General features: G+C 39.4%; 1 protein-coding gene across 1 annotated transcript in view; it reads left to right on the top strand.

The window, feature by feature from the left end:
• The first annotated feature begins 19 nt into the window (after positions 1-19).
• The window catches only part of GLYR1 (glyoxylate reductase 1 homolog), a 25,356-nt gene continuing 10,927 nt past the window's right edge, over positions 20-14,448 (top strand). Inside the window, exons 1-6 of the mRNA XM_031060491.1 lie at positions 20-90; positions 1,682-1,718; positions 2,674-2,753; positions 9,543-9,681; positions 10,237-10,479; positions 13,491-13,604. Coding sequence (XP_030916351.1) covers positions 20-90; positions 1,682-1,718; positions 2,674-2,753; positions 9,543-9,681; positions 10,237-10,479; positions 13,491-13,604 — 684 coding nt within the window. The remainder of the gene's footprint in view (positions 91-1,681; positions 1,719-2,673; positions 2,754-9,542; positions 9,682-10,236; positions 10,480-13,490; positions 13,605-14,448) is intronic.

Below are 14,448 nucleotides of genomic sequence, written 5' to 3'. Positions count from 1 at the left end.
AGGCTGGCGGGGGCGGCGCATGACGGAAGCTGTGTCAGATGGAAGGATGAAGGAAGCGGGACGGAAGGACGAGCGCTGCGGGATTCCCTTGTAAGCCCGGGCTCACCTCCCGAGGGATGCAAGAAGGGTTAGAGATAGAAAGTGTTTATGGAGAGCCACGCACCGTTTCTTGGCAGTGCTTTAATGAAGCAATACAACAGTCCAGTTTCGTTGCAGGTTGAGGTGTCCCTATGGAAACCCCCAGAAGCCGTTTCCCCTTGTCACTGCGATCTTACCTTCAGATAGTCAGAGCTGTGATTTTGTGTTTCCCGGTGGGGAGAAGTGAGAGCATTCCACCGCGCCCTGTAAGCACCGATTAAGTGCATAGGTTTCGCTGTGCTGGATGGGCTAGGCTGTCCTACCAGAGCTCAGAGAAGTAGCTGATTTCCAACATGTGAATAAATGCATGCATTTATACTGATAACCCAGATAAAAAGAAGGCTGTGCTTCAGACTGTGACAACTGCTGCTCTCATCTGAAAAATTTACAGTGCTGAGAAGTTGTCTAATTTATATAGCAAAGTAAGTAAAGATTAGTTACTTTTAGCATATTTATTTCAGATGAGAATTTGTGGAGTGTTGCTCTCAGTGCTGGAATGCAGATTATCCTGCTTTAGTTTTGTACGTGACAGCCAGATGGTGTCTCTAGAGCTGTTGCAGGGAACTTTTAACAATCAGACAGCAACAGCAGAAAGGGTTTGCTGAATTTTTTTCTCAGTACAGTAAGGGGAGCATTGAATATGAGACACGGTCATGGTCACAGCTCTTGGCAGTGTTGCTGCCTGCCCCTGGCTTCTGAATCCTCTGTGTAGCATTGCCATCTCAGCGGGCTACAGTGCCACTTGCTGAGAAGTTTTGTGTCAGGAGCTGTTGGGTCCCACAGGTTCTTTGCTCGTCTCTTGCAAGACACTTACTAATGGGGTTTTGTGAGTACTGCAGCGCAAGTCAGTGACAAGGGTGAAATAAGGGTAAAGCTCACCAGGAAAGCTGGTGAGCTGAGGGCTAAACTAATGTCTCTTCCTCCTCTATGATTATTTCTAGTATTGCCTAGTTTTCATAATGGAAACATTTGCAAGTGTAGAAAGTAAGCTTTTCTGCCTTTCTTTTATGGGTCTTCATATCTTCAGTTAGTGTGGTGGTGAGCACCTGAAGAAAGTGATAATAACAGGAACACCTGTTGAGGGGATCCTGCTATTAATGCCTTTCTGTACGAATCAGAACCTTAGCTTTCTGTGCTGGGAGTTGGTGGCTGCTCTGCTCACCAACTGCTCTAGACAGGTAGATAGAAGTTCTCAACCTGAACTTTGGTCTCATTGCCTGTCTCAGTGGTTTTTTCAGTTCCATGTGAAGAAATCTCCACTCTTATGGCGCTGCAGTGCCTATTACTCTTGTATCTTGCAGACTGTGTTACTGCTACTCTTCTCTTCAGTTCTGGCAGTTCAGCAAGGTCAAACAGACTGTCCAGAGACCTGAGTTAGGTGCAGATGTCAGCCGTGTGTCCTGCCTTGAACAGAAGGTTTTGACTGCAAATTGTAACTCTCTTATTATGAAAAGTGTGACATAATATGAAAAAGCAGGCATTGGGATAGTTAGTTTTTTCTCTAGTTCTAGTGTCTAATAATTTCTTTTTTTTTTCTCTCTAGGGGGAAGCTTGGCCGTTACCCTCCATGGCCGGGGAAGGTGAGGTTTGTTTGTATTTATTGTTGCTTTCTTAGTTTTTTTTGTGTTTTTTTTTTTTTTGTTTGGGGGTTTTTTTTTTTTTTTTTTTTTGTGTTTTCCTTCTGTGTAAGGAAAGCTTTGCTTGAAAGCATTTCAGTTGTAGATTAATACTGGTTTTCTTGTTTGTTCTTTTACACATCTACCCCACAAATCTAAAGTGTGAACTGGTTTAGGGCTTTATTTGATATGTTATCTCAGTCTGTCAGTAAGAGCTGGTAGTTCATGTGGAATGAAAAGCCAACAGAGACCCAGCTCTGGAACTGATTGTGTTTCCCAAATTTAGTTGTTTAATCCCTGTCACTTTCTGCAAGACATGTTTCTTTTCTTCCATAGTAAGTTGGCTAACAGTACTGTGTTAAGTAATGGAAATAAGGAGTCTGGCTTCTCAAGATACTGTTTTAGAGCTGTCATTTTTGAGAATTATCTAGGGTAGTTTGATCCTACTTCTGGTTTGGTTGGGATATTTTCAGATGAAAGATTTTTAAAAAGGAATTTTATATGTCATTTCTATTCATTCTACTTCTCAGAAAGACCTTTCTTTTATCTTATATGTTGTATGAGGGCTAAGCATGCTGAGGTAACAGTATGAGTCAGGTAAAAGAATAGTCAGTGTGGCTGACAACTATAAACATTTGGTCATTGGGTCAAGTTAACACCAGGCTCCTCTACAGGTGTCACCTTGTAGCTGAATGATAGCTTTTCTCCTTACTAACATTTTAAAGTTGATAAGCAGTTTATTCTGTGAGTAAAGACAAAGTTTAAATTCTTGAGGTTACCTAAGTGGAACAAATTTTTATTTATGCAAGTTATCCTCCTAATCAGATTTTTAAAAAATCTATAATAGCTGAACACTGGGTGGTAAAATCACAAAATTGTCACTATGTGCTTTTTATTTATGATTTCTAATTGCCTTTAGATTGTTAACCCGCCTAAAGATCTGAAGAAACCTCGAGGAAAAAAGTGCTTCTTCGTGAAGTTTTTTGGAACAGAAGATCAGTATGTACCTCCTTGTTTTCATCTGGGGAAAATATTGTACCACATAATGTGGATCTTTTGTGGAAGAAATATTTACTAATGTTACAGTGCAATGTAACATTGTAAAGGATTCCCTTTGAACCACACAACAAAAGAAATTCAACTATTATTGCACGCTATAGCTGCTCACTGAGGTGTATGAAGTGTATAAAAACTTAGCTTTAGGATTTGAGTTGCTGTGATGATAGCTCACCACTTTGAGGTGTGACATGTCTGTGTCAGATTTTAGCATGTAATGAGAAAGGTACAGCTCAGAGTATTTTTGTTTTTGCTGCCAGAGGAATAAAATTAACTATATAATTGTCATTTGTGAAAGAATGTACTGTCCTACATGCTGATTGAAAACATTCTTGCTGTGCTTTTGTAAGACTTCACAGTATAAGAGAGCCAAAACTTTTAGACTTCCTTTTTGCAAAGCAGAATTTAATGATTTCAAATGTGAACAAAATTATAGTTGTCTTACATTTAAATGATTACAAACTAGGTAAAAACACCCAATGAAAAAGGCCCCTGAGAACTTGGATATTTCATGAAACTGAAAATTATTTTGATAACTTTTCAGTTTTCCTCTTTATTTTCTCCTATTAAGTCATGGAATAAAGAAGAAAATTGGAAATCTCTGTGGAAGACTAAAAACCCCATTACTTTTAGGAAGAAAGATGACAAGAACTGGGGCCATTTGGTGAATGTCTCTTAAGGAAACTATTTTTCACTGCTAAATTTTTTTTGCATAATACTAAAATATTTTTCCATTAAGAAATGAGGTCTAAATTTGATGGAGGAGTAGTGAATGCCACATAGTAATGGGAATGTTTGAATCTCTAGTAATTTGAGGTAGATGAAGGTTGATTTGAGGCCAGAGAACGTTTTTTGGTGGTGTTATTAAATATGATTATTTGAGCTAATAAATTCTGAGTTGAAGTGGATTATTTCTGTCCTAATTATTTGTTTTCAATTCTTGTATTTCACATTGACTCAAGTACAGATTTTTTTGGTATTAAGACAAATGGTCAAATATCTTGGATACTGTAGCTGAGATTAATAACATGATTGCTGCAAAATAATTGGGATTTATTACAAGATTCTAGAGCTCTGCCCAGGGCAAATTTGGTCATCTGGCACAGTGAAATAGTATGGTTGTTGTAGTGTAGCCCCTTCCCCACATCTCCAGCTTGTGAAATTTAATTGTGTCATGCTAAATAATCAAGAATTAGAAATTTGCTTGCTTTGATTGGCACACTGTACCTGAAAATTGAATAGAAATAAAGACTATCACTTTTCTTTCAAATAATGTTGATAGAGACAAGAGACAGAAGCTTGTGTGCTTCTTCTGTCCTGACTTGGAATGTCAGAAGGATGTACTGGTTGGAGCTGTGCTGTTCTAACCAGTGTGTTGCCTGAGAAAGTTCTCGTATGTTTGATTGTGTTTGAGCATAATCAGGAAAAATAGAAATCATTTCACTTCAAATGTGAAGATGAAGAGGAAATCTTTTGTACAAGTAAACTAGTGGGTTTGGCAAATACATTTTTCAGGTATGTGTATAAACAGGACTTGGAAGGTAACTGAGAGAATGTCACCACCTTATGAACAGCCTGAGGAACAGCAGAGTGCAGAGCTGTCACTGTTCAAGGGGAGATGAGGAGTGCACTTACCAATACTGATGGTCTAGTGCATATAGCTTCTTTTTTAGCACCTCACTTCTTCTGCCATGTTCACACTGTATGGTGGCATTTCTGTACCATGGATCCATTGCTGCAGCTCTTGTATTACTGCCTTACCCTTTGAGGTTGAACAGGAGAGGATCTGGTCATCGGCTGTTCACCTCTTGTCCAGTGCATATAAGGCAAAGGCGATGCTGATTTCTGGGTACAGTCCCTCCCATGAACTTCTGAGGGTTCTTGCCAGCCAGCTTGTCAAGAGGTAGGCAGTGTCAGACCCTATTTTAGGCTTACTTCCTTCTGAGGATTCTTAGGTGCCTTCTGTGGCCAGAAATGCTCCTGTTCCAGGCTTCGTGCAAATTGTTCCCCACTGACTCATGTGGCTTTGGTTTGTCATACTAAAGTTTAAGGAGAAAGATGTTTAGAGGTAAAAATTGATGTACATGAGCAAAGCAGAAGGGTAAATAAAAGCATACTGATGAGTTTGGCAGTGGTTTTGGTGTAGTGTATAAGTTTTGGTTTTTGTGAAATTATGGCTAGCTCAGGCTACAGCACAGGGGAAATGCGTTTTCCTTTTTCTGCAAATTGAGTATTACCGTGTACTGGGCCTTTGGAATGATGCAGTGACTAAGGAAATAGATTAACTGGAAAGCTGTGAGTACTTTTGGCCCAACATACAGAGGTGAGACATGAGTGCATTCTGACTGTGCTCTAAATCCTGGCTTTTGATAAATTTTCTACAGAGCACTGTACTCCATGTGCTGTGTTGGTGGTGTTAGTTTCTTCTGTTACTTTTGAAGGAATGGGTTTTCTGGAAGGTAAGAATTCTCTACCCATGGAAGCAGATTTTGCTTATGTTTAAACTGTGAAGTACATATATGCTTTCCCACAGTGAAAGCCACCTGATGTTCATAGTAGTGATGTAATACCCATGTTCTGTTCTAAGTGATTGTGTGCAATTAAGACAATCATGTAATGTCTCTTTATTACCTTGTTCTCCAAATTGATAAGGTGGTTTTTCTAGTCTGCCTAGGAGTCGTTTTTCTGAGTGTCTCTTCTTAAAGTAAGTCACATTAAAAGGATTCTGTATCTAAAATCAAGAACAGTTGATGTTTCCTGCCTCTAGACCTGACAAGCATATAACAACATCATTACAGGAATCTAAACAACAATTTTGATTTAGTTTAGAAGTGGAACTTAGACCTCTTATCTGTGTTTCTAACTGTGCTTCTCAGATAGTATTTAAAATCCCCGTTTATTTTTATTTCCATGCTACAGTTTTGTTGTAGGAAATCTTTGTAGGTATTTCAGTAGTCAAGTAAGAACTTTTATTTTGCTATGTATGTGCATTTATTGCTTTTAGTAGTTAAAACTAATAGACTAGCTGGCCCGCAAGTCTTTCTTGATGTGTGTCATGCAGTTAAAAATAGTTTTACATTTTTTAGCCTGCTTAGGAATTCATTATGATATTTGTTAAAACTTAAGATATAATTGCTTTGAAAGTATCTTTCTACTGTGATTCTATAGAAATACTAGTGATGGTCCTGCAGCCTTCAGAGATGTGTGTACAAACACAGCCATTCACCTTTCTTCCCCCTTTGGTATTCCCTGATAGCCAAATGGACTTGCAAGTCATGTATATCACAGTCTTAACAGGAAGCTGTGACAGCCCATTCTTCCTTACAACCTTTTGTAGCATCTGTGTGAAACTACATATGGTGGGGTCAAGGGGCACTTCCTGATTTTATATATTAAGGGAAAAAATAGAGGAAGCTTGCAATCGAAGATAAATGTAATAATTTGCAGCCTGTTTCCATCAGGCACAGTAATTTTAACACAGCGCTCATTACCTTTTCATCCTCCATGTCCTGTTGGGATGAAAGCACCTACCTTTTTCTTTTGCCACTGTTTTCCCTGGTTTTCAAGGAGAGAGTAGATTCAGGAGGTAGTCTTTCTGAAATGTTCTTTCAGGTCCTGACATGAGAAAACACTTGCTTTAAATTTGCCAACTGTTGGAAATACACCTTAGTAGTCTGAGGGTCTGGATGGATGGGCTGAACTGATGGAGTGGGTGAACTTGTGTTCCTGGTACTTCTCAGTGAGGCTGATTATCCCATGCAGAGCTCTGTGTGGCTGTAGCAGAACCAGCTGGAATGCTGTTCAACATCCCTGCAGGCACAGTACCATAGCTGAAAATCACTACAGACAAAACTCTTCCGTCTCGTACTGAGGAGGTATTTTATTGCACAAATTTGAAAAACCTAATACTTAAATTTCCTTCAGTATTGCCCTGCTTCTGGATTTCTTCTAAATATACCTTCTTTTATTCTAGTATGATATAGTAATTTTTGTATTTTTTTCCTAGGAGTTTATGTACTAAGTTGCAGAGTTTAGTTGAGTTACTTAATTTATGAGGGTTGGGATGTTCCCTTTTAACAAAGGAAATCCATCTTGATTTGTTGTATGCTCACACACACTGGTCTTGTAAATAACTAAGAAATTTTCTTTTGACTTTTCGAACTGGTTATGTTAGCGTTTGAGTGTGGGCATCTAAAGTGCTACAGTCTAAAGTGATAAAATTTTTCCCAGACTGTGGTAAACAGAATTTTGGAGATACAGTGCTACTGTTTTCCATCCCTAGCTATATGGTTTGCAAAAAACAAAGATTGGTGGATATTCTTCCACCTCATTTCTGCAGCCTATCATAAGAGTTGGTATCTGTAGACAGGAAGAGAATGGCTGGGATGGTGAAGGTTTGAAGATCTCCTTGCCTTTGCCATGCCTGTGCCATGGATTTCAATCTGGTGTCTCTGCGTCTATCTGTGCCACTGTTTCTGTGTAACTGCAGGTCACTTTCGTACTTGTCTCTGCTTATTCTAAGTTTTGCTTATTGTTCATGTTCATAATGTGAATTTGACATGAGCAGTGGTTTTCTAAGAGTGGTATTTTGGAGACGATGAGGAACAGTGTGGAGAAATGAAAAGAGAAAGCCATTGCTAATAGGTATTTTTATTACATGTTTTCACTTTCCATGTAGCCCATTCTTTAGAGTTGCCGGGTGACTGTGCAGCAGTATGAATGCAATGTCATCTTAAATATGACATCTTCAGTGTCATCGCTAATGTTCTTTTCATGCATTGATTCATTGCTGAATCAGGAGAGAAACAGTAATTAATTTTATATGTTGTATACTTGAGGCTGATCTAAATACTGGGCTTCATTGGCCTTGGGAGTATTGAGATCTTGTGTATAAACATGAATAATTTTGTTTGGTGAAAAGTTCTTTTGATTTCAGTGCTTGAAACACTGCATGTAATTGGTTTGTGGACATTGGTGTCAAAAGATACTCATCTCTTATAGAAGGTTGTCTGAGTAGGTGATGCATAAAAAAAATTGGACAGGAAAAGACCAATTTAATTTTTTCTCTGTTTTTTTGTTTTTAAGTTTATTTTTAACTGAGGCAGCATTTAATATTGTTTTTCACTTATTAGTTTGTCTCTGAGATCTCTAGTTCTTTGTCCTGGTGTATCACAAGTGCCAAGATACACCTTTGAAGCTAGGAACCAGAAAAAGCTTTGTACTTTGGGCTTTCTCCATTCCAAAGGAAAAGGAATGAGAAAGGAAACTAATGAACCTGTGCAGTGAGGAGTGATAGGATGTGCAGAAACCTAAGAGAATGCCTTGAGGGAAAATAACTTATTTTTATTTAGAAATTCAGTCCTGCAACAACATTTAACATGTTTTTTGATATTGTGGTCCAAAATTTTGTTTCCTTTATACATGTAATGAAAGGCTTCTCATGAGCTAGTGCTCTGTGGTACACAGGGATGTTTGTCACTGTTTGTCATATAGGCAGGCTTTACAGTGTATGATAACTTTAAGGTGTGTTTCACAGTAATGCCTGGGCAGCTGTGAGAGATTCCCTGAATAGCTGCTGGACTCAGATTCTAGTCTGAATGCAATGATTTGACTTGTTATATAAAGTCAGTTCTTAAAAAAACAGCGTAAACAAAGTGAAAGGATTCAGCTTTGCATGCCGGAGCACTGGGTTCTTTGGAAAGGATGCTGGCATTTTCCAGTAGGTTCTAGCAGGTCTTGTCTCTGCAAGTGAGGCCCAAAATGTTTCATTCTACTTTAATAAAGTTGATTCCTGATTACAAGCAATTTACAAACAATTGCTATTGCCAGTGAGGAGAAAGGTCTTAATATTTTTTAGTTTTAGAGTTTATTTTGTGAAGAGAGGAGAAACAATATTCAACAAAACATTACAATTATTTTTTGTTGTTTCAATCTTCATGTTCAGTTTAACTATACAGTGTCTGAAAATGCAGCCTTTAAATCACTTCATCTGCTTGCAGAAGCTAGACTGCACTGGGGAATATTTAAAACCTATATTCGTGGATAGTCTATGTAACATAGAAATACCAGGGGACAAGAGAAAGTCTGATTGCCCCAGTCAGAGGCAAAGGAAATAGTTATTTTTTCTCAAAACCAAAATTGTTGTTTTCATGCAGAATACCTGGGTACATCAGAAATCAGTTCAGCAATGAGCTGTTGCTTTTGTATTAAATCTGTGTCTCATCTCTATAGTGAGAATACATAATTTTGGAGTTTTTTTCCTGCAGTGTTTTAGACACCTGTCTGCTCAATATATTTGAACCAGGGATTGATAGCTGAGAATTGTTAGGTGAACTTTGCTCTCGAGTAGATTGGTGATATTGCCTACTTTACCTGGAAGTGTGGGTCTGTGGGTGTTCCTCATGGTGAAATGAGTGCAGTCATTGGGCTGCCATTGTTTTAAATGCGTCTTGTGATCACATCCAAAAGCTGTTTTGTCAGTAGAGAATAATGCTTAGAGGGGGACAGTGCTAGGATGAGAGGACATAAAACTTAAGAAGTAACGAAAGTGCCAGAAGAAAATTCTCAGTGAATTCAGTAATAGCAGCCCTTCAGTTTCTAGACAGGAAGTGAGTTTGGGCTGTTGTCATCAGTAGAGCTGGGGGAGAAAGTGTAGCTGTGTGTTTCTCAAAGCAGGAGGATTTAGAAGGCTGCGGTTTGGAAAATATAACTAGCTTCTTTTTTTGTTTCAAGTGCTTGGATCAAAGTGGAGCAGCTGAAGCCTTATCACCCTCACAAAGAGGAAATGATAAAGATTAACAAGGGTAAGCGCTTCCAGCAAGCTGTGGATGCTGTAGAGGAGTTTCTTAGAAAAACCAAAGGCAAGGACCAGGTGAGTGGGTTCTTTTTCACTGTATGCATTAAAACAGGTTTTGGCATGAATGATGATTAGATGCCTTGTTATGTGAAAGGAGTTAGTTGCCTCTTACAAGTTGAGGAGGATTGGGTTTTTCTTCCTTTGGTTTTTGGGGTTTATTTCTGATCCTCTATTCTTCCCCATTAAATCTTGTTTGGTGGGGAAAAGTGATTATTTGATTATTAAATTATGGAGAAACTGAAGGGGCTAATTGATCTACTTGTGTCTTAAGTATTTGGTATCAACTAATCTTGTCTTTAGTATATTGGAAGTGCACACGGTCCTGGCAAGTCTTCAGGTGGCCTGTTCTGTTACATGCTTACTTAAACTGATGTGTTTTTGCAGGAGAACTAACCAGGAACTTCACTCACCAACTCCCAAGGTCTAACAGATACGTAGTTTTCAAGTTACTGTGCTGTTGTTTTACTTGGTAGTAATCAGCACGGGGTCCTTCACATCCTTGGTTTTGCATGAAAATCATTCCATCTCTTCTCTTCTTTCCTTACCATCTTCTATTCTATAATCTCTCAGGCGTCTTCCCATAACTCCACTGAAGAGAAGAATCGGCGTAATTCCAGTGAAGAAAGAGGCAAGCAATCTGCTGGTGAAGAGAAACGCAAAGCCATTTTGTCTGAAGGAAAGGTGAAGAAGGGCACGGGGGAAGGAAAAAAGAGGGTTTCTTCTGTCTCATCAGAGAGAGGATCAAAATCACCCTTGAAAAGAGCCCAGGATCAGAGCCCCCGAAAACGGGGGCGTCCACCCAAGGATGAGAAGGTTTGTGTTGTGCATGTCCGCCAGTGCCCGTGGACTTGGCAGCTGGACTTGAGGTCTGACTGGCACCTTGACTAACAGGCCAGCAGGAAGAATCAGTTCAGTATCCCTTTTTTTTAAGCTTTTCCGTGTTGCTACATCTAGACCATTTGGCTGCCTGATACCAATTGGCAAGCATATTGTTGATTCTTCTTGTGATTTTTAGCAGTTAGTTGCTGTGAGTGGCTCTGTTTGTATCTTTGAGAGGGCTTTGAAAGCTGTATCAGGAGACTCCATTCTTTCGTCTTGTCATCCCTCGAGTTCAGTTTGTGTGGGAAGGATTAGCAAAGAGATGTGGGTCTTCATCTGGCTCCTGACTTCTCCCATCTCATCTACTTCGTATGATCAGGTGATAAGTAGTTGCTCAACTTCAACCTCAGTACTCAAAAAGAGTGAGATATCTTTGAGGGCTAGGGCTTAAAGAAGAAGTTCGTGGCTTGGGGAATCCACCAGAAGAATTGTCTTCATTTCAGCTTCTGTGCTTTAGGATATGTTCCCATCATCCATTCTGAAGGAGCCTTAATATTTTATTCCTACTACTTTCCTGATATTTCTCTATGTTGTGGCAGCACTTTGTCTACCCTCATATAGAGTTCCAGCCTTTTTATTATGGAAGTCACTGTTGTGGTCTAGATCTTCCTATTCCAAATGGATATTTATTTTGGTGGATTATTACAAGTCATATCCTTCATCAGTGACTAAACCTGAAGACAACTGGGAGACCTCAACTGAAACCCCGTATGGCAACGTGCTTGCTCATCTGTGCTTCAAGGAGATCACGATGTGCTTCACAGTCTTTTCTTTCAGTCAGGATGCAAGTCAAGATGGTGGTCCTTGCTCTCCGGAATTGTGAATGGATTGGCCTTCACTGGCTGAACAGCAGACTCTATCTTGATGTAGCAAAATGAAGCTGGTCATCTCATATATTAGCTGTGAAGGCATCATAGAGTAGAGTCATAGTATATCCTGATTTGGAAGGGACACACAAGGATCATCAAGTCCAATTCCTAAGCAGTTAAAGAAAATATTGGTTCTTTTTTAGCACCAATGTCTGTGAAATTAGGCTGCGTAACAGATCCCATCAGTTTCTTCTATTGAGGGAGGTTGGAGGAGGGGAGAAATGTATGCATATTTATGAATTAAAACTAATAATTACAGAACTTGTCTTGGCTGATGCAGGAAAATGCTTCATTGGCAACATAGTTTTCACTTTTCTAAGTGTCTTCCTATAAGCATGTTGTGTCTCCACATATTTCTGTTTAAATAAGCCACAAGACCTTTTTTTCACTTACAAAATGATTCTGCGTCTTTGAGCTAGATTAATTCCAAAATTAATCAAAACTAATGGCTGGGAGAATTCTGTTTGTGCTGACACATTGCATGCATAGGTTCTAAGGTTTTACTGTGTTATTTACCTCAGGACATCAGAGTGCTTTGAGTGAGCTAATTGTGGTAGTTGACATTATTTTACTGGCACATGACAAGCAGACTGGTTTTAAAGTTGCCACACAGTGGTGGCCAGCTGTGTGATGACTTCCTGGCCACAAACCAGGAAATTAAGCAGGATAAGGTAGGAAAGTAAGCCTTTTAGCTTCTTGCAAGTGACAAATAAAATAATTGCTATGAAAATATAACAATACTGCCTTAATACTGGTTTTCAGCCTATGAAATAATTTTAAAATCTTGTCTTCTTGCCTGGTTCTCATAAATTCCTCAAGTTCTTAGCCCTAGAGTAGAAAACATTTATGTTGTTGTCCTGAATTAATATGATCCTAGGATTTGTGGTTTTTTTCCTCTGTCCCAGTCCAAATTCTGGCATTCCAAGTAATAAGAATGCATAAAAATCAAGAATCCGGTTTTTGCTGAGGTGTGCTCTGTCTAGAAAGGCTCTATGGCCCTACATGATCATTTACATACTCTTATGTTTAAGCTTATATGAATATATTTGAAGGAGCAGCAGAACTTCATAGGTATCAAAGCAGGTTTTATCCACACTTCAGCAGCTGAAGTCTGCAGGACTCTCCCTAGACACTACAAGGCTGGAGACTGATGTCTGCATTGTCCTGCTAACCCTTGGACAGTTGCATCGTTCTGGGTTACTCCTCCAGGAGTCTTACTCTGTTTTTGCAAACAGTGTTCTTCTCTTGTGCTTCTGTGTGGATGCTAAGGTATATTGTGTATTTTCAGGAAGTAATTTCAGAGGGGAGGTAATGTGACTCCATTTCTGAACCCTCACGTCAGAGGAAGACAGCACGTATTATGTAGAAGTCCTGTGCATTCTCTTCATGTAGCATAAAAACCTAGATGTTTATAGCATATATCGATGACCTATAGCATAGACGCTTATTTTAACCTATATGTTTTGGGGAAATAAAAGATAAAGTTTAATCTGCTCAACAGTAAAAGCCCCAGTATGTTAAGTACTATCATGACACTACAGACTGGGGCCTGTGGAGCAGATGGGGCAGCCCACATACCAGTTTGTCTCATGGATTCTGCAAACTTGAGCAGATGTGGCTGTCAATCTTATGCTTTGAAGGTTCTGATAACAGGTAGGCTATTCTGTGGTGACAGGGTAGGATTAAAAGTTTTCAGACCTCTGCTTGTAATGATGTTCTTCACTCATTTGTTAAGCATTTTGCATCCACCAGAGGAAAGTACATGATCAAGCATGTTTGTTTTCTGCTCATTGCATAAGTGCACAAATGCAGTGATTCCTCTTAGGTATGAAGAATGGACTCTCCAGAAGCCATAAATCTGATTGAAATCTTTAACTGGCAGTTGATGCTTTTCTCACCTCACCTGTATTGCTAATACTCCGTGTTTGAATATGAATGCTCATGGAAAGGCCTGTGAAATTGAAGGCTTTTGTAGTGCTTTCGGAGCTCTCTATGTGTGTTCGAATGATCATCATGCTGTGACCCGCTCCTGAGCCAGGTTTTAAGCTCTTTCTGATCCTTCTTCTGTCTCTTCAGGACCTCACAATTCCAGAGTCAAGTACAGTGAAGAGAGTGATGACTGGAACAGTGGCTGGATTTAAATGGCCACCGAGTGTGAGTGAGGTGAGAAGCTTTACAACGTCTAAGTTCTGAGTTTGTGGCAGCAAATCTAGAGCTTTTTGTCTGGCTGTAAGACAGCCTGATCTTACCTTCTTGTGTATGAACATACTGCAGTATAACAAAGTTGAACCCAGATAGTTCAGAAGTATGCTGGGAAATGAGATTTCTGTCTCTGTGGAACTACTTGCAGATTCACACTAAACTTGCTGTACTAATGTTTACACTTCTTGTTTCAAAAGCATTTCTGTGACTGACTTCCCAGGAGTGGAGGTGATCTGGATAGTCTCTCCCTGTCTGAATGCTATCGCATGGGGTGCTTACATTTGATTTCCTTCACAAAGCAGCTTTTGAAAGCCTTTTGATTTTGTTGAATGAATGAGTGATCAGTAAAGCAGAGTAAGAGCAGTGTGATTCCAGGCTAGTATGTATGATGCTCACTGGTGAGATGAGGGATCTGGGCCTTCAGTCCTTGTTGCTGTTAGGATGGGTTTGCTTGGCATGTGACAATCTCCAGTCAATTCCCAGAATGCTGTCTTATGGAATTACTTAGAACCTGGAAAATAAGTGTTTTCATTTGCTTGGGAGAGGAAGAAGTGGAAGATGAATTTTCTTCCTCCCATGTTAATATTGCTTGTATGCTTCTTTCCTACAGATGTCCAAAAATGAGGAATTTGGTTTGAATGGCTTTGGTTTTGAGAATGAAACAAAATGTAAACTACTTAATTGAAACAGGTTCCTTGTGACAGCTGATATATTTTATGTTTTCCGCCTTATGCTGTTGCTCTCATGCAGCTTAGGAGAGCAAGGGAATTGTGCTGTGCTAACTCAGTGACTCTCTGGATTTATTTCTGAGGCTATATTTTCTCTCTTTGTA

The sequence above is a fragment of the Geospiza fortis genome, unplaced genomic scaffold, assembly GCF_000277835.1.
Source record: "Geospiza fortis unplaced genomic scaffold, GeoFor_1.0 scaffold114, whole genome shotgun sequence".
Taxonomy (NCBI): domain Eukaryota; kingdom Metazoa; phylum Chordata; class Aves; order Passeriformes; family Thraupidae; genus Geospiza; species Geospiza fortis.
Note: the sequence above shows the minus strand (reverse complement) of the source record. Positions and strands in the feature narration are given on the sequence as shown.